General features: G+C 39.4%; 1 protein-coding gene and 1 long non-coding RNA gene across 35 annotated transcripts in view; one reads left to right on the forward strand and one right to left on the reverse strand.

Moving 5' to 3' along the window:
• The first annotated feature begins 102 nt into the window (after nt 1-102).
• On the forward strand, nt 103-803 carry LOC116918606 (peptidyl-prolyl cis-trans isomerase NIMA-interacting 4). The gene is made up of 3 exons (XM_032924341.2): nt 103-353; nt 409-528; nt 590-803. Exons 1-3 carry the CDS (start codon nt 243-245, stop codon nt 746-748), a joined length of 390 nt encoding a protein of 129 aa, XP_032780232.1. The 5' UTR covers nt 103-242; the 3' UTR covers nt 749-803.
• A 710-nt stretch (nt 804-1513) lies between these two features.
• Nucleotides 1514-26088, reverse strand: part of LOC116918949 — a 120848-nt gene continuing 96273 nt past the window's right edge. For 17 of the 34 annotated variants that reach the window (XR_006644326.1, XR_006644348.1, XR_006644345.1 and 14 more), the window contains 4 exons: nt 4411-4577; nt 4074-4345; nt 1701-3997; nt 1514-1629 (listed from right to left, as the gene is read on the reverse strand). This is a non-coding gene — a long non-coding RNA (uncharacterized LOC116918949). Of the gene's footprint in view, nt 1630-1700; nt 3998-4073; nt 4346-4410; nt 4613-4722; nt 6912-9691; nt 9959-26088 lie in introns of those variants that run through there. The other 17 variants (XR_006644330.1, XR_006644337.1, XR_006644341.1 and 14 more) reach the window with 17 other exon arrangements.

A 26088-nucleotide genomic window follows, 5' to 3' on the forward strand; every position in this document is an offset into this window, starting at 1 on the left:
TTTTTTAGTTTTTAAACACCGAAATGCCGAATCACCATTCACCAATGGTGTGACAACATTAATACAACTACAGCTACTATAGTAGTACTTGGCAGTAGTCAAACTTCAGACGCATTTAACTAATTCAAACATTTCCGAGTGCCGTTATGTTAATACGCTGATCTTAACCAATAATAGGTCATTCAAGAAGTAGGCGATAAAAGAAAAAGTCTCGTTGCCAAATTTGAAATCTTTAAAGTAACATGCCGCCTAAAAAGGCAGCAGCTGCTGGGGGAAAGTCAGGAAAAGGAGCTGCTGGGGGAGACGAAGATAAAGGGAAAGAGAAAAAAGCAGGAACAGGAAGTACAATTAAGGTAAAATAAGATGTATGGTTTTTGTTCTGTGTATGTAAACCACCATGCTCTGTAGGTTAGACACATTCTCTGTGAAAAGCAATCAAAAATTTTAGAAGCACTTGAAAAGCTCAAAGCTGGCATGAAATTCAACGAAGTTGCAGCAACATACAGTGAAGATAAAGCCAGATCAGGGGTTAGTATCAAGAAAGATATATATTAGCAGACTAAATTGACAAATGATAAAAATTTTGTAGGGAGATCTTGGTTGGATGGTGAGGGGATCCATGGTTGGCCCATTTCAGGATGCTGCTTTCTCCTTACCAATTTCATCATTAGGCAATCCTGTTTATACAGACCCACCTGTTAAAACAAAGTTTGGTTATCACATCATCATGGTCGAAGGAAAGAAATGACATAAATATCTGTTATCTGGTGATTTTGATCATTATTACATTGGGATTGAACCAACTCGTGATCATCCATTTAACTACATAAACATTACTCAGCTGAAATGTTAATTCATAAATAGACTAATTGCAATGAAGAAAAATTAGACTTCTACAATAATTTAGTTATTTAAAAAAAGTGCAGCAAATTGGCTTGCTTGCATTCTAAACTTGTAAGAATTCTTCAAGTACGTGTTTCACACCCAGCCACGTCACCAGCTAAACTGTCTCGTGTTACAAAATCTTTGGAAATAATCGTGAAATTTATTCTTATACTCTTAATTATTTATGCGTTTACTACAAGTTATAAGAGCGCCACGTGTTTTTGAAAAACCGAAATCCAGTGCGTTCAAGTCATGATTTATGGTTCGGCAAAACATCATACAATTTGCATAGTAGAATTTCAATATAGCTTATTGTTTAGAAAGTTATCCCTTTAAATCCTTCTGTGCTAATGACAATAATCATGTGTGTAAGATTGATCACGATACAAAAGATGGATTGTTTGCCATCCATCTGTTGCATCATTTTGCGTTAAACTTTTAACTAAGAAAAAACTCTACAATAGTCGAAAGGATGTATTTGCTTTGTGGGACCATTGTGTACATTTTTACCGAAAGTACCCCCAATACCTAGGAAAATTGAATAAATATGTAAATCAATAACAATTACTCAAAATAATTTTTAAATATTAAATTATTGTCTAGTACCAGTCTATGCAGAATGATTATGAAGATGCAGATTTAGGATTATTAGCGGAGATATAGTGATAGAGTATCACCATCAGGAAGAGTGACACTCCTAAAACGTTCGAAAAGATGGCCAACTGAATATCCGTAATCATTTTCCTAAAAAAATGTAAAGCAGAATTTAGATATTTTCTGGCATTTTATACCATTGGTTGATTACAATTACTTACTTTAAATCTTTTATGTGTGATATCAACGATCTGTCAGGGGTTATCTGTCCTAACGGGGAAATACGTGGCAGAATTCAATGACAGGACGCACTGCAGACGACAAATGCAGCGTTGCCATTTGAAAAGAAATAACTCCCATTTCCAAGCCCCCCCAAAATAGTCATTTCAAATGACTATTTTGTTATTAAAAACATGAAATGAGTCATTTCATGTTTTTGAAAATCCACTATATTTTTATTTTTTTTTCTAAAATGGAAGAGAAAGCGCATATGAATATGAGTATATTTACGGGCTTGTGACGTGTGAGATTTCTGTACGCAGCATTTGAGGCCCTATCTCACGAACCGTTCAATATAAGCTTGTTTAAATAACACGGATAATTGTAGAACAACACGCAAAATGAGAAAAGTACTCAGACCCAAACGCAGAAAACGTTTTTTTCAAAATAAATTACGGAATATTCTTTCTCATCAGTGCTCACTTTAAGACTCATTAAATACCCTTCTTACATTCCATCTTTTTTCCCCTTTTGCAGTTGCTGGGCTGACGCTCTCTTACCGCGTGATTTATAGGGATAGCATGAAAAAGGCAAGAGGAGGGACTGGCTGAAACGTTATTGAGTTCCATCCGCGTGACACGCCAGACATTGTCCTAATGTGCTCGTCATTACGAGCTAATGGCCCGAACAGACACCACCGCGCCAGCGAAGCCTGTGCACTAAAGTTTCCCAAAAAGACTTGGATTATCACCGACCTTCGCCAAAAGAAACCGCCCACATTTCCCTACAACACGATTAATAATTGTTCCGCTGTCTTTTGACTTCCCTCTCTAGCTTTTAAAGAGCGAACCCCACTTTCCATATTTCCTCGTAGAAATCGATTCCGTACTTCCCACTTGCCTTCTTGACAAACTCTGGCGTTGACACCAACAATTTCTTTCGATCAAAGAGGATACGTCAAATGGCAACGAGCTACGACGCTTTGCTCTTGATTGCACTGTAATGAGCAACCGACATATTAGGCTATCCCGTTTACAACTGAGGTGAAATAAGCACATAGCTTTCTACGATGAAAAGACAAAAGGAAGAGTAGGAAGTAAATTCTACGCTGTTGGCGTCACAGACGACAACGAAAGTGAAAAACAGCCGCAGTGTCTATGCCAAGATAGGCATAATATAGAATTTACATGGCAACATTTTTAACAAGAAGAAAAAGGAATGTGTTTTTTAACCGTTCTTTATCGGGAACGTTTCATCGATTCTCAGGATCTACAAAGAACTGGAGGAAGGATACCAACAATCGAAGGTGAAAGGAAAACAAAAATAAATTGAAAACATGTATAGCTCTAAAGAATTAAAACAGATCGTGATTGGTTGTTACATACCAGGGGCGATAACGCATCCAATTCGAATTTCGTGCTGGCCCATTTCCTTCCTGAGAGCACGCGCCTGGTCTTCGTAGTTTCCTTTCTTATAGCACAAGCCTGTTAAGACATATCAATAGTTAGCATAAGAAAAGCCGCTGGGAAGTACAAGGAAAATAAAAAATACATTGCTGAAATAAGTTCAATTCAACGAAAGAGACGTGCATAAAGAAGAAAAATGTTAATTTAGATGGAGCGAGAAAAGAGAGAGAGGGGGAGCGCGGTAGAAACTTCACGTTGATGCACAGCTGCCAAAACTTCAGTGCCACCCGAAGAAAAACTAAACAATACGAGAATAGGAGATCGAGGCTCAGAATGTACTTTAGTGCTTTTAGTAATAGTGCTGTATCAGTGTATCACATAAACGCAGCATGAGATGGAGTAGGTTTTACCAGCCACCGTTTCATTCGCTACACTCACTCTTCTTCATATCCCTCGGAGAAAAGAAGACGAGGATTGTGAGACAGGTTGAGTGGTAGTTTTTTTAATCAACTTGGATTTTTCTTCTTTTTTCGTCTCGACACTTGACACTACGCAATACAAACACAAGGCTCGAATGGCACAGCGCATGTATGCAACGCATGTGTTTGAGGTACTTGAAGCTTGAACGGTCAAATGTCTCGTCTTGAATTTCGTTTTTAAATTTTTCTTTTTTCTATGGAGATCTTACAAAGCATACCTGTGTCAAGCATTTGTGCTTCTTCCCGACGAGAATGCAGAGAGATTTTGGGGCAAAGGGTGACGTCTTGAAATACATTTTCGAATTTCCCGCCTGACTATTTCTTTTTCCTCTGCTCCATCGTTCAACCACCATTTACAATCCCGGAGAAGGATGATCTGTTAGCGAGTTCTTTCGTTTGATTTTTTTTCTTTCTCTTCATCATTTTTCACAAGCGGAAAAATGTGTTACTGGAATTAGCAGTTACGAGAGTGATAATAAATGGGACTTACAAACATGTCGGCAGTTGATGATGAAGATGCTTGCCCTGGGAAAAGAGGGACCTTTTACCCAGTTACATTCAGAAAACTTTAGCCGTTCTTTGAAATTCGGTTGACATATCCTAAATGTGCGCCAATTTAAATATAGGGATGACGCTTCTTATTAAAAAGTCTTTGATATATTCAGTTGGAGTAGCTTTTTTTCCAATCATCGCTTCCATTTTGGGCACAAAATCCGCAATGCCCAATCTTTTACAAGGACCAGCATCATAAATCACGAGTTCCTATTTAAAAAATTATAAATTATAAAAGAAATTAAATGCAAATAGCATTTGCTTCTTTGACTTACCACTGTAATTTCCCTGAGATTACTTCCAAGAATTAATCACGGCCAAGGACAAGATTTTATCTTTTATTATCTCCTTAAAACCAGTTTAGTCAAATGTCAGTACACCAGTTACAGACAATTGATTTTTACTGTGCAAAATTGATGGCCTGTTCGTGAAGATCGACAACCTTGTGAAAAGGGCCACACATTTTAATTAGAACTGCTGTATAAGTTATTTACGTGCGGGACATAAACAAAAAACAAAAAAAAACAAGCATTTAAAGATAAAGGCTACGCATCAATATAAATAACTGCAGGGTCGAGTATTATTACGTGCTAAACGAATATTATTCCAAGCATGATGACCATACAGTTGGTTCATCGTCGGCTTATTGGATCACTGTCTCCACGGCGTTGGCTGCCGTTTCGGGTGACATTTGGTTCGCTGCCGGGCAGCCGCCCGTTTAATTGCTATGAGAGCGCAACATCAGCACGAAACGTGCCGTCCAATGGAGCAAAACGTGGATTCTATGTACCGGATTTGAAACATATAGACTACATTGCACGAGCAATGTACTTAATAATACTCTTTTTTTTTTTTTTTTATTCTATTTTCTTTTCCACTCCAGCATCTCCTTTTCTGAGTCTGCTCGTTAGACACACACAGGATATGAGAACAAACACTGGAACATCAGAAGGGGGAATTAGATGAGAGAACTGAAAACTAATCGAGGGCTCTAGCTCATACTGGAGTCTCCTTTTTGTTTTCCCTACACTGTTTATTGTTTTATCTGTTTTTGCTTTGTCAATGCCTCCCTTTCCCCACGTATAGTTTATGGAGAAGCAAGAGCCGCAGATACTTGAATGCAATTAAATAGGCAGCGACTTAACACAGCACACACACAGGATGGCGTCGACTTTTTGATTTGTGCACCGTGACCTCGTGACTCCGAGACCCGGCACGCAATTTTGGCAAGCAGCGTCAAATGGCCGTCTGGCGCAGGCCGGGGTTTTGCTCTCCTGCTGTTGTTGTTATTGAACGTTGGGTTCATTTTTTTTTTTTTTTCATTCGACTTGCATAGCTTATAGTATATAACAATCCAGCCAATTGCCAGGATTCAACAACCCGGAAAATTTCCGATTTGGATTCAATCCCGCATGCCTCTGCTCCGCTTCGCCTCTCCCAGGTCCGTCCATTACTTTCATTCTTGTTCTATCCCAGCCTGGCCCTTTCTTTTTTTTGGCAGATTTTTTTTTTGTTCTCCCTTTTTTATTTATTTAATATTTATATTTTATTTTTCTCAAAGGGTGGGAGAAATTTAGAAAGGGGTGAAGGGGTGACGCATCGTAACGACGTTACGGAAGAATGCATTGCATAATGTATATACGACTTCTCATGCACAGCAATAACGTGAAAACGTTTTTTTTAAATAAATCATTTGTTTTTCTCTTCGTTTTTCTTGCTCTACCATTTTCTTTTTATGAGATTTAGAGCGTATCCTCAGTGACCTTTACGTCGAAAGAAAGCAGTTCTGATCATGAAACGACGACAGCCTTCTGATTGTACAATGTAAATAGTCTTGCAAGTCTAATCAAAACATGATTCGTTGGTAGAGCACAACGATATTTGCAGACTGCATCGATTTGGCAGCCTTTTCTTCGACGTAACACCCTTCCCTAAGCTAACACAGTGCATATGTTATGTTGCCAGTAGTTTCACGTCCGTACGCGACGGCTGTGAAATACTCCGTCGTTTGCCGTCACGATTGGCAGACAATTCTTTAGTATGCAGGACTTTCTTGAAAAATGGCGATGTTTTTTTTTCTTTTAAAGATTGCAAGGTTGATGGTAGTTTCTTTGGTGGGGAGGAAGAATCAATACAACAACAACATTGGAAGCGTGTATAAATCTAACTATAAAAAAAACGCCAGGAGCGGCCTCGACAGAGTTGGGGGGAGGGGGAGACTGTTGGCATAAAAAGAAAAAAAGCGCAAAACAGAGCCCAGCTGTTTTTCTACAGTGTCATTCAATCGGTTACGGCAAACGGCGGAGAAGCCAACACGGCGGGAGGCGGCGAGAATAAGAGAGGAAAAGAAGCTTGCCTATAGTATAGAACTGCTGTATAATAATAAGAACTCGAGCGTGCAAGAAAACAAAATTGGAAAGAGAGAGAGAGAGAGAGAGAGAGAGAGAATGAAAAAAAAAGGGGCATCTCAAATTCGATGCATGTTCCAGACCAAATCAAACGAGGCTCGACATTTGAATTTCACGCCAAGTTTGCTGAGCAACGGCAGAACCAATCGTCGTGGATATTTATCACTTGTCAGGAAACAAGAGGGAACAAAAATAATAATAAATGGCATCGTATAGTAGTGGTACTAGTTGATACTAGCTGTATGCTACGTGGTAATGTAAAAGTGAGAAGGGAAGTAACAAAAAACGGACGCAACTGAACGAAAGCTGGCAGCTAAAGAAAAGAGCTTGGCGGATCGTTTATAATAACAGGGAGGGGAAAAAAAAAACAAGAAAAAAAAAAAAAAGGGAAATTGGAGGAGAGGCATTCGTGGAAGAGCGAACTAAAAAAAAAAAAGCAAAACAAAAAACAATCGTGAGCAAAAGAGAAAAAAAAAAAAAAGGGGATCCAATCTTCTCTTTTTAGTTCAAGCCAAGAGCTAGAAAGATTGGGGAGGGTTAACAGCGTTTTCCATTTTTTATTTTTTTTTAACAAAGTCTTTTTATACAGCGCAATGTTCGCTTGTATTTTCTCGGAGGCGACCGAGAAGAGCGGCCGGCACGAACGATTTTTTGGCATCGCACGGTATACACGCTGGAACGTTTATGGAACATGAAGAGAGAAAATGAGTTGGAGCGTGAAATGAAACGCTAACCTGCTCTATCGAATAGATTTTTTTTTTTTCTTCAACGAGCGCCAAGCTGTTCCAATATGAAACTTTTGATGGTCTCCCCAATTCCCATTTTTTTTTTGGTTCAACGACAACCATCGCACAGCACGTTTTTCTCCCCTCTTTTACGCCCTTCTTTAAAATCCCATCACTTGCTCACTCGCAATTTTCGATGACGAATCGTCATGCCCAAGTTAACTTTCGGACACTATATAAAAAGTTGTGTAACAGTTTCAACTTATACGGCCTTCTGGGGTTCATTGCCGTCTAGTACATAAATCTGATACTAAACTATCGAAATGTCCATGTGTGCGCTTACATCTATATCTTTCGGTCACGTCCAGTCAAGTGCTTGTAAATAGACTGGTGTTTGGAAACAATGAACTGACGTCCGAATTGATTAACAATAAGTTTTCAAAAGAAAACAAAAACGGAGAAGCATTTTCGCTTTTCTTTAGCACACAAGCAGATGTCTGCTTTCATCTTTTCCTCATTTCATGGCCTATCCTTTACGACTAGACGAACTCTGGCAAAAAAAAAAATAAGAAAAAAGTGTAATCATTTTTCTTTTTAGATGTGCGGACCGAAGCAAGTGTTCTGCCGACAAGACGGAAAATGTCGGCAATCTCGGAATCGATCCAACTTGAGGGATTCGTAACGGTGCCGTCGTCACGCTCGATTCCTAGTCATTTCCCTTTCTCCTCCATGTGTTTCTTATTTTTTTTTTTCACCTTCTTGCATCACGCCATCGTTCCACGAATGCGCCACCGAGCGATCGCTACATTTACGGCGGCGTTGCTCAAGAGATTTAGAGTGGGCCAATGGATGCGTGTGCGTGTCACGGACTGATCCGTCTGTCTGGTCTCCAGTTCCCCTTTTTTTTTTTTTTTTCAATGGAATATTTCACGCAGTATGCCGCGCTGATCGAATGTGGGCTAAATTATGCAGCAAACGGCGCTCCTCTTTTGTTTTTCTGGCCGTTTGTTTTCAACAACTTTCTGTATACGCAAGACAATGTTTACAGCAGCGTTGCAAGTTTTCTTAGCCGTCCGGCAGTACAATGCATTCCCTCGACACAGAGCCATCTATTTTCTTTCTTCTCGCTATTCACCATTGGCTCGATAAATCACGATCGCTATACACATCACCGAGCTGCGAGACGCAATGGATCACAAAATGTTTCCAAGAATAATATGTACGTATACGAAATAGTTGGTGATGTCTGAATCCAACTAGTCCTCTGCGCTTTTATGTCCGCTCCATACATCTTCATTTTCATTCCTTCCGTTTTCAATCAAAAGCGACACAAATATCGACCCTATACTGAACACCCTGTGCATCCTCAGGCTCGTTTCCTCCCCCTCCTCTACATGTTTTCTCTGCAGACAATGTATACACAAGCAATGTTGGGCATACAACAACAAAAAAGGCATCAACGTGATGAATGTTTGGACATGGTATATAAAGCTCGTTCCCCCTCGAAGCTTTGGCGTTGTTCAAAAATCACTCTAGAATCGAAAATAGGTGGAACAAGTCAATCGGTAGAGAGAGAGAGAGAGAGAGAGGAAGACATTGATATTAAGAAGCAGACGACTCGTTCAGCCGTATTTGTTAGAATGGATGGAATAACAACTGATTAATCCGTGCCTGTAGTTAATAATTATGTAATAAACGGAAAAGAAGTTTGAAAAATCGCTGATGGCCACATCATTTTCGCTCAACTGCCCAAAATTGCACATCGATTTTTTAAAGATTTTCACGATGCGCTAAGTGAACGTCAAAAACAAAAATGGTGAAATGGGTAATGCAATTCTATTGATTCGAGATGGTTAACGCAACTTGTACACAGCAAAAGTTACTCGACTGTGTGTTCACATGTTTACGTTAGAATGTTTGTGTTCGGACGCTCAATTTAATAGTGAATAATTCAACAGCTGTTTTATGTCTAGTAATAAAACTACCGTCCACCGTAGGAAAAAAACAAAACTTTTCATTTCGAAATCTCGATGAAATATGCTTAAATGATTGCCGGACACATCCATTCCACTTTCTTAAATCACGTCATTTTCTTGCGTAACAGAAAGCACAGCGGTCCACCAATTTGAAAAAATGCGCTCTAAACAAAATGCAGATTCAACAGAAGATTGCGTCTCTAATACTGCGCACAAGTAAAACAAGTTAAGTGGCTCATGGTTGGTCATTGACTAGTGGAAAGAGAAAGCTTTTCGTGATAAGTTAAAAACCCTCCCAAAATCGCATTCAACTTCACTCATTTAGTGCCAGAAAATCAAAAGCAAGTCATTTTTGCCTGATTTTCAATGGAAAATACAAGCCGCAATGCCTTGCACATGCTATTAGCTTTTCTTGACCCACGTTCTATAAATAATTCTTTTGATTACCATTCATCAGAGTGACGAGTACGTAAGGAAAGACAAGTCCTGCATGCTAAGCCAGAACTCTATCTACAGTTCACTTGACACACATACAGCGATTCAACGCATCGTCTTCCCAAATGAAAAGATCTACACTGTTCACACACACTGTATAAGAGTATCCAGCCCCCTTGTAATCGGTTATTCTGCTACTTGAACAAAGTCTGATTAGTTCCAAGGAGAGAGAGAGAGCTACTCGTTAATTCAACGTTCAAGACTCGAATGCATAATTTGCCATGATAGGTGAATTTCTCACATGTTTGTATACATCCGCAGTTATCCACAACACTAGCAATGCCTGATTAGGAATAAAACAACAACAACAACAAAGAATAGACGTGTGCGTTGCATTGCTCCTATTTGATGCGTTCGCCCAATGCTGGGCAAGATTTTGTTTGGCTTATGCAGCGGGAATGTCAAGTCGATTTAAAACAAAAGTGATGACAAGATTCAACGATTTAGAGCTTACATTTTCTTCGTGAATTACCAACCGCCTTAGGAGACGCAATCAGCAGATCTGGATCAGTGACACGCGGCCATTGAACTCGATTCATTAAGAGAACTAGTGCATCACGACTTTCTCTGCTCAAGTGTCTTTCCTTCGCGTAACATAAAGGCTTTTCATAACCTTTAGTCAATTCATTTGAAATTTTCAAAAATCGCTATCGTTCCGAACAATATCATGAATCACGACGGCCCAGTGAATTTTTCATCGACACAAATGAGAGGGTTCTGTTCAATCGAATAACTCTTTCGTTAAACAAGCTTGTAAAAAAAAAAAAAAAAAAGCTTCGCTTGAATGGAAACAATAAGGGCGAGTGTATCTACTACGGTTGTGTGCATAGTTGCGTTCTATCGGTTGCTGTGTATACAACTAAAGAGGAAGAAGGGACGCAAAAGGGTAAAATTATACTCTAAAGTTCTTAATTAGTCGTTCGACCTTCAAGCGCAAAGGGGATGCTTGTTGTTTTAGTTTTCCTTTTTGTTTTGTTCCGTTAGCTTTGATATATTCACGGTCCTCTGACCAAACTCGTAAAGAAATAACAAGACATAAAAAAAAAAAAAATAAAATAAAAAAGAGAGACGAACTACCAAAGAACAAAAGAAAACAAAAACGAGTGGGGCGAAGCATCAGAAGAACGTGTAAACAATCCAGCAGCTGATGACTATCGAGAGAGTATATATCAGAAAAGCAGCCAAGATTGTGGCGGAGGCAATAAGGCAGTTGTTTTTTTGTTGTTTTGTTTCCATGGCCCGAAATGTATAGAACTTGAATAGAGGCGTGAAGATCTAAATTATTATAATAGAAGAAATGCAGTAGAAGAAAATAATAGAGATCGGGGGATGGATGGAAAAGGAAATCTATAGTCCGTGAGATGTGACACGTAGACGAGAGAGACACACACACACACACAAAAGGAGGGACGCAACAAACAGCCACTGTCAATTTAAAAAGACAAGTTGCGACGACAAGTTCCACGATTCGATTTATTACAGTCTAGTATTAATACGCTATACAAGGCATTTTCAAACAGTCCTTTTTAAAGAGTATAGGCCCCTTTTTTATTCATTTTTAATACCGTGGGAACGATTGGAAAAACAGCTCGATATAGCCATCGATTATTTTTGGAAGTTGCAGACAACTGAATCAATGGATTCTCGTGAATGTTCCCTATTATTTTCGTTCATGCCATAAGTGACAATGACGCAAGTCAAACGATCAAGAAAAACACTGTTTACTCGACCAGCCTCAATGTGCATTATACTCTGAGTAATTAGAGAGAGCAATAGTCATGAAAATACATTGCCCTTCTAACGTCGGCCTGAATCGTAACGCACCAGCCAGAGTCCACATAACGTTAGCAATTTCTTGTTCTCTCCCCCCTTCTCTCGTCCACATATGTGTGTGCGCGCACACAACCGGAAATGAAGATGAATGAGCCCTGATAGCCTTTTAGTGGGCAAAGGGAGTAGAGAAAAGCCAGAGAGTCAACAAACTGGCGCGAGACAAGAGCGCCAGCAGCAGCCAATAATAATACGTTTTGATAAAGAGCAGTTTTTGTTGTTGTTGTGCTCATCATTATTTTACTAACCGTATTTAAAAAAAGGGAAGAAATCAATTGTATATCTAATCCCACAAATTAATGTTTACAGAGGCATATCGCGATTCAGGTAGGGCGGGTTTCTTTCGCTTCGCGGAAACGGAATTCATTTTGCCCGGTTGTTTTTCACTGAAGCATCGCCCTTTGAGTAATTTAGAGATATTTGAAATGTCAGAGAAAAAAGAAAAAAAAAATGCTGCACGCGTCTCCTCATTCTCAGAAAAATGACACATTTGTGTCACACTTCATGAAAGGCGTTAAGCAGTGAGTGGGTGGCTCGATAAGTCGAGTAAATTTTATTCGCACGAAAATCACTTAGTCTGATTACGAGAAAACTTGACATGGCCTATGAAATATAAGAGAATGCGCCTGCTCTATCGTTTGAACACTAAGCTTGGCTACGGATTTTAATAGAACGTTGGAGCATTTGGCGTCGTGATTGTCTCGTCATGGGGGGAAACACGGACGCTGTCCAACTGGTTTGGTAAGAAGCAACAAAACGGGTTTTTCCCCCATCAAGATATTGATGATGTATGCTGCAAAAACAAAATTCATTTACAGTAAATGTAAGCAATACATCCACGATTTAAAAAAATAAAAGAAAATCAATTTCTATAACGTTATTCACGAACTTTTCGAATTGTTCAATCTGGCGCAACAAAAAAAAAAGGGGGAAATCCATGAAGAGACGAAGAAACAACAAACAAACGCAGCCTGGCAATATTATTATTCTAATAAAGATTCACATCCAGTTGATGGATGTTTCCAGGAATTACATCCAACGTGAGAAAGGTCGATACACCGGATAGAGCAAGGTCTTCTTTGCTATCTGTTATTTACCTACACAGCATTATTCCACGTATCGACAACAACACAATTCAAAATTTTCAAAAAAAAATCCGTGACTACCGGCGCCAGGTATTTCCCCTCTTTATATTCTTGACTTTTCTAAAGCTGTTTTTTTCCCTCCCCTTTTATAGAGAATGACGTATACGATATGTAGAGGCTAGCAGCTGTACATTTCAATATTTCTCTATTCTTTATTATCATTTTTTTTCCCTCTTTTTGTTCGCACCGAGAATAGAATACTCATCTACATATCGTACGGGATATATACATGTAAAAACTTCAAGCGAAATGCGTGTTTGTGCCACAAAAATCAGCATGCGTTGTATAGCGTTTTCTCCACACACACACACACAAAAAATTGGAGGTAGGTAAGTATTACCGATGCAAACGGCACGAAAAAAAAAACCCAAGGACAAAAGTAGATTCAATATACTCGTTTCTTTTTTTTTTTTTTCGTTAAAAAATTTGATTGCACAAGCGTACATGTTTGCCCACTTGCAACAGTAATATACGTCAACAAAAGAATATGGAAAACAGGCAGCAATGATTGAATAAATATCGGTTGGACATGGAGATTCCCATTCACCATTTCTTTTGGTCAATGAAGAAAAACTACGACGTGCTGCTGTCCGAATAGCAAACGAAAAAATAAGAGGGGGGTGGGGGAATATAGTGGGCGAGATGCAAAACAAATCTTTTCAGCTGAGTCACATCCTATGGAAATCAAAGTGTCCGTGTAGGCCCTCTCTGTGTTATATTGATTCGTCGTGCCAAGGGTATCCCATGTTATTGAATATTCGTTTCTTTTTTGGACGCAGACGAGAGCAAAGTTCAGAAAAGAAAAAAAAAAATAACTCAGAGATGACAGCGAATCGAGGGTGATTGAAAGAGCAATTCGTGATAAATTTAGAAATTGCCTCCTCCCCCAAAAAAATAAGCAATAAAAATAATTCAGACCCTATATCGTACGTGTGCCAAAAAAAAGATAAAAATATGATCATAGCGTTTAAAAAACAATAATACTTTCCAAGAAAAAGAAAAAAGGATAGCGTGTATGGTGTAAAAAAAAAAAAGGAAAGATTGGGGGGTGGGGGCTTTGATTATCGTATGTATATGAAATAAACCAGATGCGGGGAAGGTTCGAAAATGACGTCACAAAAAAATAGAAAGACGAGTGCTGCTGGATCATCAGCTCTATGTATAGCGGCCATCACCATATATATATACATTATAAAAATAAACATCATCCCATTTGTTGTTGTTTTTCCCATTTTTTTCTCGTATTATTGTGTACAACAACAAACAAAAAATGAGGAGAGGGTTGCAGACAGGCGCGTGCACAACAAACACGCCGTGCACCGCACAATTATGGGACGTAATCACATTGATGCAACCCCCATCACTATATATATACCACCAACGGCCCTACCATGTACACAGTGACTGTTACTGACGGTATATACAGTGTAATATCGAAAGTAAAAAGTAAAAGCAAACAGTCACATTTAGACGTTGCCAAACGAACCCACCTAAAGAGGATTGAGAAAGAGAAAATAGGACAATAATAGATCCAGATCTATAGAAATGGAATATAAAAAAAGATCGTTCCAGTGCCCAGTTCAGTTGCTCACTGCAATGTGAACAGCCGGAGAATAGCGGAAGGACTTTGTTCAACCGGAGGAGGGAAATCAAATAAAATCAAATAAGAAAAGGAAAATATGGTAACAGTTTTGAAGTATCAACGATATTGTTTTTGAAGGAGGCCTATATAGTACCTTTTTCGTTATGGATTCTAGTGGCTATATTGAAGCAAACACAAAATAAGGCAGTCGGAACCGAAGGGCAGATAAAAATATTTTTTTTTGATGACATGGTGGCGGTGGCTTGACGTTGATGCGCATTCGAATCGCCGTCGTCACAGCCGGCCTCCATCCAATTCATTTCCCCGATGAATACTTTGATGTAAATACAAAAAAAAAAAAAAAGAGAGGGGGTTTTATAATAAACGAGCCAATGTCAATAGGAAAATGAAAAAAAAAAAGGACAAAATTGAGCCGACATAGTCGTGCGCTGTCAAAGAAAGATGCAAAAAAGAAGATAGAGCGGATATTAGGCAGCAGCAGGCGCACTATAGGCTGCTATTTTACTATCAATAGTGCTGCGCATATATTTAGATGTAAAAAAAGGAGAAGGGGGGGGGTGAATATGTGAGACAACGTGAAAGAGACTGAAAGAAGCGGATGATGAGGCAAAAGCAGCATTGATTGCTCTTGCGTCGATGGATATTACGACCCTTCCGGTATCAAAGAAAAAAGAATAAATGGTCCATACCGTTAGAGTATATCTATACATTGAAAGCAGTCGGGACATGCAGCGCCCTACGTAACGTAACGGGAAAAGCAGGTTCACAACACAGTTTAATACGCAACAAAAACTGACTTGAACATCAGCCTCTCAATTTCAGCAAAGAGAAACGGAGCGGAAATGTATTACCTCATTACGTACAACCCGCGTAATATGACGCTCATGACGATCCATTTTTTTTTTTTTAAATCCCTACGTAACCCGAGTTTGGCTACATATTCCCTATCTATTGAGACCAACCATCGTCGAACATTATCGCACATTACATTCCCCCCGCGAATTTCTGCTTCAAATTTTACGGCTGTTACATATACTGGGGAACCACGTTTGCGTTTACGTTAGAAAAATGATCTCTCTTGAATTCAATGCATTTCTGAACGTGCTGTACGCAACAGTTCATTAGCTGGCCGGTAACAAGCATTGCATAATTAAAGCATTATATGCGAGGCGGCTAACAAGTTACCGACAGCCAACTTGCACATCGTTCGTATAAGCAAAAATATATTTAAAGGACTCGGAATCGATCAGCGGGAGACTGGTACTATAGACGCATTGTATATACACCTTATACGCTCGTGTTCTCTTGCACTGCCGTCTCGTAAAAGAAAAAGAAAAAAGGAGAAACTTTGTTCCGGCCCCCGGAGCTATCATAGTTGCTGCCGTTTCGTCTTCCACGCTGCCCAATTTCCCGTTCATAATGCAGCGGGGATATTAGGCATGCAGCGCTATCCTCTCAGCAAAATGAAATCATCGTAATCGCTGGTAAACAGCCAGTGTTATTCTCGTCTATCAATAGCGGAATATATAAAAGGGACGAGAAAAGCGAAGGGCTGTTTCAAAGCTGTTCCAGTACTTTTCACATGATATCCATCATCATCTGCGTTCAACTTGTGCTGTGCCCATAGCCCCCCCTTCCCCCAAAAAAGAAAAAAGAGTACACGTTTTAGAAGCCGGTCGAATTGCATAGGAATGAAAAAACATGGCCAACTATTATGTCTATACCTTTACATTTTTGGAACCCTTTGTCATCATTTTTTCTTCAGCATCAAAAGAGAATGTTTCATTTTTTTAATTCTGCGCCAGCCATAAATGTTCGCTATGAAAATCGAGTCGTTTATTTGTAGCGAAAAATAGAAAGAGAGAGGAAAGAAATGCGCGAACGAGTTCCAGCTGTTAGTTCAGACAGCTCTAATATATTCCTGACATCGTGTACAACTTGCGCCGATAAGAGAGGCGACTCTTAATTACTTCAACAAGGAGCTTTTGCTTGCCGTCTGTTATCTCACGTGCTTTACACTGCGGCAGATAACAAGGTCCCATTGAGAAGATCGAAGGCAAAAATGCTGTACATGTGTCCGTTCTTAATTCCTACTCGTCAGCCATTTTACATTGATGTTGTAAAAGAAAATGAGAATCACAGCCTGTTCATCAGGAACGGGGGGAAAACGAAACCTGTTGGCTATATCATGCGCAGCTTTTTATGTTTGGTTATAAACCTACTTTTTTCCATCTCTATTTTAATTTGTGTTGGCTTTCAATCTTCCGTTTGGACCGTGGAAACGTACCCTGTGCCCTGAACAATCATTTTCAGGAAGCTGTTTCTCAAACAAGTGTTTGAAAAACGTTCAAAACACTGAAGCCCACCACCGGTTTTCGTCTGTTTCAAACAAAAGCTAATCGATTGAGCCCCTGCTACTGACAGAATCACGAAATGAATCCACGTGTAATGTAATCGATTGTACGCACAAGACAGGGTAAAAAAAAACCAAAAAAAACTTTCCACAGTCAATAATGTAAACGCTTACGTGCTACATTATTGATCAAATGGCATTGGCTGACTTGTTTATCGTTGAGTTCTAATTCCAATTTCACATCATCTCCGTTATTTAAATGTATCGTTGTCCTTTATTAATTGCCACTGTCTTTTGATATGCAAGCAGGTCATCTATTTTGAATACATAGTCGTGGATACAGCAGATACGCCACCTTGCCAAAGTCCTTGATTTGAATAATTTGTTTATTAAACCTGTTTACTAGGAAATAATTAAAACATTTTTTTTTTCCTGAACTTCAAATTTTGCATCCCTTTTCGCCTCTTGTTCAAATTGTAAACAAGAACGAGTTGCAGATTACCTCTTAGATAACCAATAAAAAAACAATTCAACACAAGGCCAAGAAAGAAAAAAAACAATTTTACAACGTTAAACGCCCCGCTTTTGCTCTGCGATATTTTATTTTTTTCCCCCTCCCAATAATGGTCTATGTGGCACGACCGAGATCAGTGACAGGCCAGTTTCCATTTCAGAAGAGGGAATAACAAGAGGAGCATTATACGCACACAGAGGACACTATGTTTCACGATTAGACTGTCTCTCTCCCTCTCTCTCTAGCAGCGTCTCGTGTTTCTTTTTTGTGTCTATGTCCTGCTTATATACTATATGGCGTGTTCTTTATATGGCAATACGGTGAACGACCGTTACACGGTGGCTCGCCTCTCAGCTAACCCCAGATTTTCTTTTTTGGGTTGTCTCCTTTTAGAACTGAAAAAAAAAAACTTGGTTGTTGGTGTGTTGGGTCTCGCTCTCAAGTCCAGGCCCATCGATCGAATAAACGGCCAGCTTACGCCAGCTGTGTGTATTGTGTAGTCCTCTATATAGCCCGTCTATATACATATACATGTTATGTATACAGCCTACACTGTTTATGTATCTACGGCGAGGTCGACAGAGATTTATAGCCGGGCACTGGGCAAGGCCATTTCGCATTGAACCGAATGGAAAGAAACTGCACTGATGGCGACACGAGACATTTCAAATGTCACGATTTGACTTTTGCCTATTTTTTTTTTTTCTTTCTCTCTTTCCTTTGTGTAATAAAAACACACACACACAGTAAAAGGTCATTTGAATAGAGCAAAAAGCAGCAAAAAAGTTTTAAAAGGGGGTTTGAACAGACGGTCGTCACGCATAACGCGCAGTTTCACTTTGTGCTGCTCAGAGGTGTATTTCACGCGCGATGGACGTTTGAATATCAAACTGCGGTTCAGCTGATTTGTTATCCAATTCTTCTTCCCTTCCGTCTATCTATTTTTTTTCTTTCTCCTTTTTCTTTCCTCTTGACTTGGCAAAGGCCAAGTTCTTTTCCCCCAACTGGAAGAAGAAGAAAAAAAAAGAAAATGGAAGCGCGTGGCCCGCATCGACCGAATTCAAGTTGAAAGGTTTCTGGGGCGCCCCATCGGCGTCAATACAAACAGCGCTTGGCGTGTAACACGTTCCCTCATCTTCTCTCTTTCGCCCCCCCCCCTCTCTTCTTCCTCACAGCCAGTACACGCTGCTGCATCATTATGCAAACAGCTAGGCAAGAGAGAGAGATGAGGAAAAGTGGAACCGTCAGCGCCTTCCACGTTATTTTCTCTCTCTCTTTCTATAGAATGCGTCTATTCAAGCGGCTCAAACCATACACATAGACTGGGCGTTTCGTATTGCGTGAAGAAGAAAAAAAAGGAGCTAAAGAAAAGGCGGGGGGGGGGGAGCTCAAAAGAAATACACGTACGTTTAAAAAGAGTGCGGCTCAAGAATGGGGCGTTTTGTACTGTACATATAGTGTACGACAAGATATTGCACAGACTACTGTTCATCTCCACCATCTGCTGTATAAATATTGAGAAAAATTCTTTGAATGGAAAAAAAATAATAATAATAATTAATAATAATAGACTACGCGATTATTTAAATTTGTGGGGTTGCTAAAAAAAAAATGACGATTAATTAAATAATTTGAGTTGCCATTTTTTTTTTCTATTAAAATTTGTAAGCTTGGGCATCAAATCAATCGAATTAAATGACGTATTCCACAGTTGAAGACAAAAAGAATTGATTGACGTTTAATGCAATCATCCGCTAGTTTTCTACTTCGCTAAACTCCAAGGAACCGTTTCGAAAAGTCTTTTTTGGGGGATCAAACCGTAGAAATAATGAGATGCATGATACGTTCAAACAAATCAATAAAAGAAGAACTTTGATGATTTTTATTTTTATTTTTTTAATTTCCCCTTATTTACTTTCCGGTAAAAAAGAACCGTGAAACAAAAGAAAAAGTTGATGACCGACTGAAAGACAGAAGAAAAGAAATCAACGATCAGAGCGACGCTGTGATTGATGTAGATAAAAGGCAAAACAAAACAAAAGAAAAGGCGGTAAATCCCGAAGAGTTTAAAAAAAAAAATGAGTATAGGATGGAGGAATCAAAACAAATAAAAATTACAGAATAAAAGGCGGGGAGCTGGGGAGATTATTCCCTTTTCTTCCATTTCCGCTGAGTTGAGCGCAAATCAAGTCACAAGCCGTGCGGATGGATACCTTCAATGGAAAAGCCTCCGGAGAGATGAGGCAGCAACAGCAAAAAAGAAAAAAAAAAAGGAAGAAAAGTTTACATTTGATACTAAACAAATCCTTATTAATGAGAGCGTCCCGACGTCGCACGCGGATCAAGACCAAACCAGACTTGCCACATGTGTTTCCCTCCACTTTGGCGGAGTATCAAAGAAGCGCCTCCCCTGCCGTTTTAATGATCCAGCCCAGACGGATTTCACACGTCAGCCTATTCCGTGATCCTCTTTTCTTTTCGAACATCGAACGCAAACAAGCAAAGGCAAACAACAACAGCAAACAGAAAGTTCTACTCACTAGTCTCCTTCGTTAACATTTAATTTCCCTGTTTTTTTTTTGTATGTGTGTGTGTGTGTGTGTGGAGGGAATCATTTCAAAGCTCTAAATGTTTTAGGATTAAATCGTGTTTAGATAGGTCTGCGGTTCTCTTCATTCTCAGAAGATGGCTCTGATTTCAAGGGGAATCCCCTCTTACAATCCGTTTCCATAACACACACAACAACAACAACAAAAAAGAGAAAATGTTAAATGATGAAAACAAAAAAGAACCAACGTGAAATTGTGCTATTTTACTCTCGTCTTCTTTATCCCCCTTTTTGCCCACATTTTGACGCAACGGCTTCTAAACGTGGGCGTTTCATTAGTGGCCGTTACCGAGTTACATGACTGATGACGTTTGGTCCCGTCGCAGTCGAGGTACGTCATTTATTATCACACACACAAAAAGAGACAGGAACGGAATAAGACTCCCCCCCCCCTGAAAAACGAAATGAAATGCCATCAGCATTTAAAAGAGCTACAAAGACTGGGACTGTTGCCCGACTACCGCTCTGTTCATTATTGCACGCACCAGTTGCCCTGTTGTGTTCTAATATGGTTCGGGTGAATACGGCACTTGCATTTCTATCGAATCGTTTGGATTCGTTGCAACTCTAGAGGGAAGATGAAGGGTCCATTAATTGCATCGCTGACTAAACCAGTGACCGTCCCCCTTTTTTTTATCCGCGCAAGATGCAGCCAGCGGAATAATAATTCCTCGTCAGCACAAGGGCAAAGAATAAAAGAATTTGAATGAAATTGTTACGAAAAGGTGTTGAGCGAAGGGAGGGAGCGGTTTGACCTTCCCGTCTCCCGTCGTTCTCTCGAATTTTACGTTTTTTAACGATAGCCATAAAATTATCGGACAACAAAAAAGAAACGAAAACTAAAAAATAGGGGCGGATGCTTTTTTTTTTGTTTAAAGGAGGGGGGAGAGAGACTTTATCGGCGTAGAGAAAAGAGGTAACAGTTGACTGCACGCCGTTGATTTCCAAAACGTTTGGTGTCGTTCTGCCCATCAGCGTGATCGACCAAGCAAAAGTAAGAGCAAAGACACAAGTCATAGAAACAAAAGTCTTCGTCTTTTTTTTCTTTTAAAAGAATACAAGTAAAAATAACAAATAAAAAAAGAGCGAAGAGAAACAAAAAATACGTGAATAAATTAAACTAATTGATGTCGTGAAATGATCTGTGTTCATTTCTTCTCGATAGACGGGAAAGAATCAACTGACACTCCAGCGCGGGAGTGACGATGGTAAGAGACACGAACAATAAATAAATTTTTGAAAAATAATTGTTTTGTACTTTAATCCCCCCCACTTCCCTTATTTTTTATTTATTTATTTTTTTTTTTTCAATGCTTCTGTATTTAATTGCATGAGGCTTTGTTCTGTTTGTGAAAGAAAGAAAAGTCAAGAGTGAAAAGAAGATTGCCTTCGTCACGGCTACGTGCTATTGTAATCTATTACGTTAGCGATCAGACAATTGGATCCCTACTTTTCTCTCTTTTCCTTTTAATTTCTTTTTTTGAGGTTATTCTCCTTGTCTTGGCAATGAAATGTTTTGCTTGTCCAACAAATACGAGAAGGGCGGACTCGAAAAGAAGACGCCCATCTTAAATCTATTTTTCTCTTCTGATTTCCTTTCGAAAAAAAATTATAAAAAGAATTCCTTTTTGTATAATCTTGCCCTTAACAAAAAGAAAATCACGTTTGAAAAAAAAAATAAAAAAACATGGAAGAGAGCCACGCGTTTAAATAACTTTCATTCGAAATGGCACATGGGCTGGAAATCTTTTTCCAGGTCCTTTGTTTCGTATCCGATTCTTCTTTTGCATAAACACAGAAAAAGGCGCCACAGAAGTTGAGAAATATACAAGACGAGAGGTTCAAACAGACATGGAGACTCGGTTAAACGAATAAATTGAAACTAAAAGAACAAATAGACGAAAAGAAGATGAAAAAAAAAAAATACGTCTTCCTACAACGCATTATAATAACACAGCAGGGCCTTCCCAGATAAACCTCTTTTGCTTGTTACGTGTAGGTGTCGCTTTCGATTCATCCTCCCCCCTCTTCCCTGTCTGTCCCTCTTTTTCTGCCAATTCTTTCACGAGGCAAACACGAGGAAACTGTTAAGCATCAATTCGGACGCTTGCCCGTTTCTCTGACACGCTGGAAAAACAAGTTTGAATCGCATTTTGTGAACGTACAGTGGGAGGGGGAGCATACATCGAATGGCAACACATCATTCCAAGAAAAAGAAGCAAAATCTGACAGCCATCTCAAATAATATTGGCCTTTTGAAACGATCGTCATATGTGTGGACGATTCTACAGACTCGTTGCCCCCTACTCCTCTTTCGCTATTGTTATTGCCGATAATGAGGCTACGTCTAAGTACTACCGCTACTTACGACTACATCGTGAAGCTTTGTCCGCAACCATCCGTGCGTCGTCAAGCGCATCCCAAAGCCCCAACGTTAAGGCTCTTCCCATTCGCTCGATTTTTTTATGTGATGTGGCCGAGTTCTTACGCGCACAGATTTAAGAGCCCACTGCGCTTTGCATTTGCGTTATTCCTCCGTTTTTTTAAATTCCCTGCTTCCGTCACTTCCACTCGGAACGCACACACGGTAATTTATTTTGAATGCGGATAGTTGTCGATTATTTTACGAAGAAAAAGCCCAAAAATTCGTTAACGATCAAAAGATACTGTACATGTCCTTGAAAAGAAACGAAGAAATGTAATCGGTGATTCGCGTCTTCCAAGGCTACTACCGCTGGATTATGGAACAACATTTTCGCTCGGCTGCCCAATTTTTTCTTTTTCTCGCTTCCCATTTTTTTCAACTCGTCCGCGTGACGATTCCGCACGATTAATATCTCGTACCGATCAAATAAAAAATAAAAACCTTCAGTCGAATTGTCAATTCTTGTTGACGAAGACGGTAACTCAAGTGCACTGATCGCGTTCAACTCCGTTGGTACGGAAAAGCTTTAAAAAAATAAAATAAAAAAACCAGTCTATAGGAAGAAATGGCCATCAGTCGCTCCAGGCCGTCCGTCCCCCGCGGCTCGGGGGCCCATTGGCACGTCACTGGGCCCGTACCCTTAGTGCCCGGCCATCAACATACTGGAAAACATGTTACGACTTATTGATTGTACTAAGGGAATGCCTGACGACATCAAGCAACAAAAAAAAATTAAAAGAACAGACAAATTTTGTTTGTATTAAAGGCCGTCTTTCTCCATTTGGCGTACATTAAAAAAAAAAAAATCTAACTTTGATTATTATTCAAGCCTTTCACGAGAGCGACGACAAAGTTTTCCCACGTAATAGACGAGCCGGGAAAAAAGCAGCGCTTTCAAATGTTTATGTCGGTGGATAGCGTGTTTGTCTTGTCCCAATCTCTCTCGACGCTCGGCATCGAACATTCAAATACCACCTACACGTCTTAGAGGGCTTTATACACAATGCGCTTGTGTATCTCTTATTGTCTTTTGTTTTTCTCCTTGCGAGTTTTTTGTTTTGTTTTTCTCTTTTGCTGGACTATTGCCCATCGATGGCTGTGCCATGACAATGGCGTTTGCATCAATATTTATAACGTCTACACGAAGAAGAAGGCAACTACCAGATGACTACTACTAACCTGGCGCATTCACCACGTATGCGGGGACCATGAAATAGGTAGCGCCGTCCTGGCGGCCAACAACCCCATGAAACTCAACACCGCCGATAAGCCACAAAAAAAAAAAAAAAAGAAAAACCCAAAATACATTTTCAAAAGAAAAAAAAAAAACTGGTCGGGACCGGTGTCAAAACTCAAACGCCCTCTCATCACCATAATCAATATGTATATTAATACTTTTGAAGGCGTGCGTATACAGGCGATTGCCGACTGATACGTCACACATGCCATTCCCACCGGCGCAATTGCCTATGCCTTTCTTGCAAAGCGCAAAAAAAAAAAAACAACAAGAGAGAATGAAAAAAACAAAACAAAATGATGAAAGAAAAGTAGCTTAATTGATGAAACAGCAGATTACAGCGCGACGGCCGGTTTGTGTAAAGGATCAACAACAGAAGGAAAGAAAAAGAAAAGAAAAATAGAACACAACTGCGCAGCAATAAGAAGCTATGGAGACGATGAATAGAAAGTGCTGCTGCTGCAGCACAAGAGGGGGGGAAGATTGGAGGAATCGTTTAAAAAACGGTTCCACAAAAATGCGAGGCTGTACGGATGGCCAAAAAGAAGAAGAAGAAAAAAGGCAGTATACGTATATATATTTCTTTTTAAATAAACCGCATGAAAGCATGACTGGCGTTCAAGGTGTAGTTCACCTTGAACACCTATAGCCCCAAACGCCATACTTGGCAGGTGAAAATGATTGTTGAAAAGAAAGAAAATGGGCCTTATATACTTGGCAGCCGAGAATGGCCATGTTTACGCGCTGTCATTAGCCACCAACAGTGCTTTAAACAATTGAAAGTGGGCTTTCAATCAGCGCCTAAGCTTAAAGAGAAAGACACAAATTTAGTGGATAGCCTGTTAAGAAAAAGAAAAAAACTTTTTATTTTTTCATACTATCGTTCCGAGTAATTTTCCTTGTAAGAAAAGAAGAAGAAGAAAAAAAAAAAAAAAAAACAACTTATCAGATACGATTCCACCTGGAGTAATTATAAAACGCATTTTCTTTTTTTCTTTCGGCTAGGAATAAAAAAATAAAATTATTCTTTATCATTTAAGAAGGGGGATATTGTAGTTGTTCTTTTTATTAGTACGCTTCGGTTGGAACATTTGGGATTCAGTTCAATCCAAGCGTACGACTGACCGTTTTTGTTTTTGTTTTTTTGTGTTTTTTCTGATTCAAGTCACACGAATTCTCATTTCAAGATGAAAAGAAATGATATCGTTCCAGGAAAAAAAGTATTTTTTGTTTTAAATTTATTTTCGATTCATCTGTATTCTATGCCCTTCGCGTTCCAGCGCGATATATCCACGGCAGGGTGTTCCTCCACTCGGAATGACTACTACCTGGATAAGACTTGCTTGTTTCGTCGTATCGATGCATAATCAACGAGGATCGTGAGACAGAAGGAAATAAAACAAAAAGGAGAAAACCGAATAATAATTTCCAAAATAATAAAAAAAAAAAAAAAAAAAGGAAAAAGCCCAAAAAAAGAATAAAAACTAGCCAAAAGCAGATTTTGATTTGTTTCTTTCGAAAAGTTCTTCTCTATGGGCTCTTGTTTTTATCTTCGTTCGTGTTACCTTGCCCACTATAGACGTGTAAAAAAAAAACAAACGAAGAAAATGCCCTTCGCCAAATGTGACAAGCCAAGACAGAAAAGGCCAACTGACGCGTGTAGCTCTCGTCATCGTTGATTATTGTTTTAACGTTTCATTCCCTTCCATTTTCAACTTCCCAGAAATAAAGGGAGGTCTCTCCCCTTCTTCTGTTCTTTGATAAGCAAGTCCCTTGAAAGGCAGCAAAAGTTAAAAGCAAAACAAGTCGGTGGGTAAATGCAATCAAGGAGCCTTTTTCATGCGATTGCCACTTCGGAAGAAGAAGAAAAAAGATTTTCCACTGCCAAAGGGGCAATGATGATAACACAAGAGAAGGAAACACACACACACACGAAAATGGTCGGGGAGAGAAGCCCCACTTCAATGTTGGCTACCTATTTCTTGGAAGTCTCTCAGGAGAAAATGACTAACGAGCGAGATTAATGAGCAGACATCTTGGAACGGTTAGCCGTCAGGAAACTACTTAACGGGATGCGCGGCAGTAGAACGAAACTTCACTCCCGCCAAAGTCCATTTAAATGACCCCCGTTTGCACGACATGCGTGCGGCATGAGATGAAACGGATATGAAACGAAACACACAGAAAAGCCAGTGCTATCATTTATTGGGTCGTTGGTTTAAGCAAATGGCGTAAAGGTATAGACAACTAATGCAGGTGATGGTTAAATCAAGTCTTAACGAATACCTTGGTCGTTTTTGTTTGTTTTGTATTTTTTTAAATACGGATAGTTACTAGTTTTAAAGAAGAAAAACCTGCTGAGACAGTGGATAATGATAACCTGTCGTGGACAGTTGGGTGATAATGAGCCTTTTCGGAAACAAGTCACTTTATTCAATTTTTTTAAAAATGTTATGTTTGTTGAAAATAAAGTTGGAATATTTCTACTAGTCCACGTCATTACTGTAATTGATGTGTACTTTTATCAAAGATATCTACACCAGCGATTAGCTTTGTTGCCTGGACCGGAAATACGGCAGGACGATCTTTCTCTTTTTGGTTCATTTAAGTGCCCCACTGTTTGTTGCAAAGGAC

The sequence above is a fragment of the Daphnia magna genome, linkage group LG3 (assembly GCF_020631705.1).
Source record: "Daphnia magna isolate NIES linkage group LG3, ASM2063170v1.1, whole genome shotgun sequence".
Classification (NCBI taxonomy): domain Eukaryota; kingdom Metazoa; phylum Arthropoda; class Branchiopoda; order Diplostraca; family Daphniidae; genus Daphnia; species Daphnia magna.

What these genes read in the sequence shown, in the direction of transcription:
- LOC116918606 (XM_032924341.2), top strand. Translation starts at nt 243, where the DNA reads ATGCCGCCTAAAAAGGCAGCAGCTGCTGGGGGAAAGTCAGGAAAAGGA. An exon ending in GAACAGGAAGTACAATTAAG is followed by an intron (nt 354 to 408) that starts GTAAAATAAGAT and finishes CATGCTCTGTAG; the next exon opens with GTTAGACACATTCTCTGTGA. An exon ending in AAGATAAAGCCAGATCAGGG is followed by an intron (nt 529 to 589) that starts GTTAGTATCAAG and finishes AAAATTTTGTAG; the next exon opens with GGAGATCTTGGTTGGATGGT.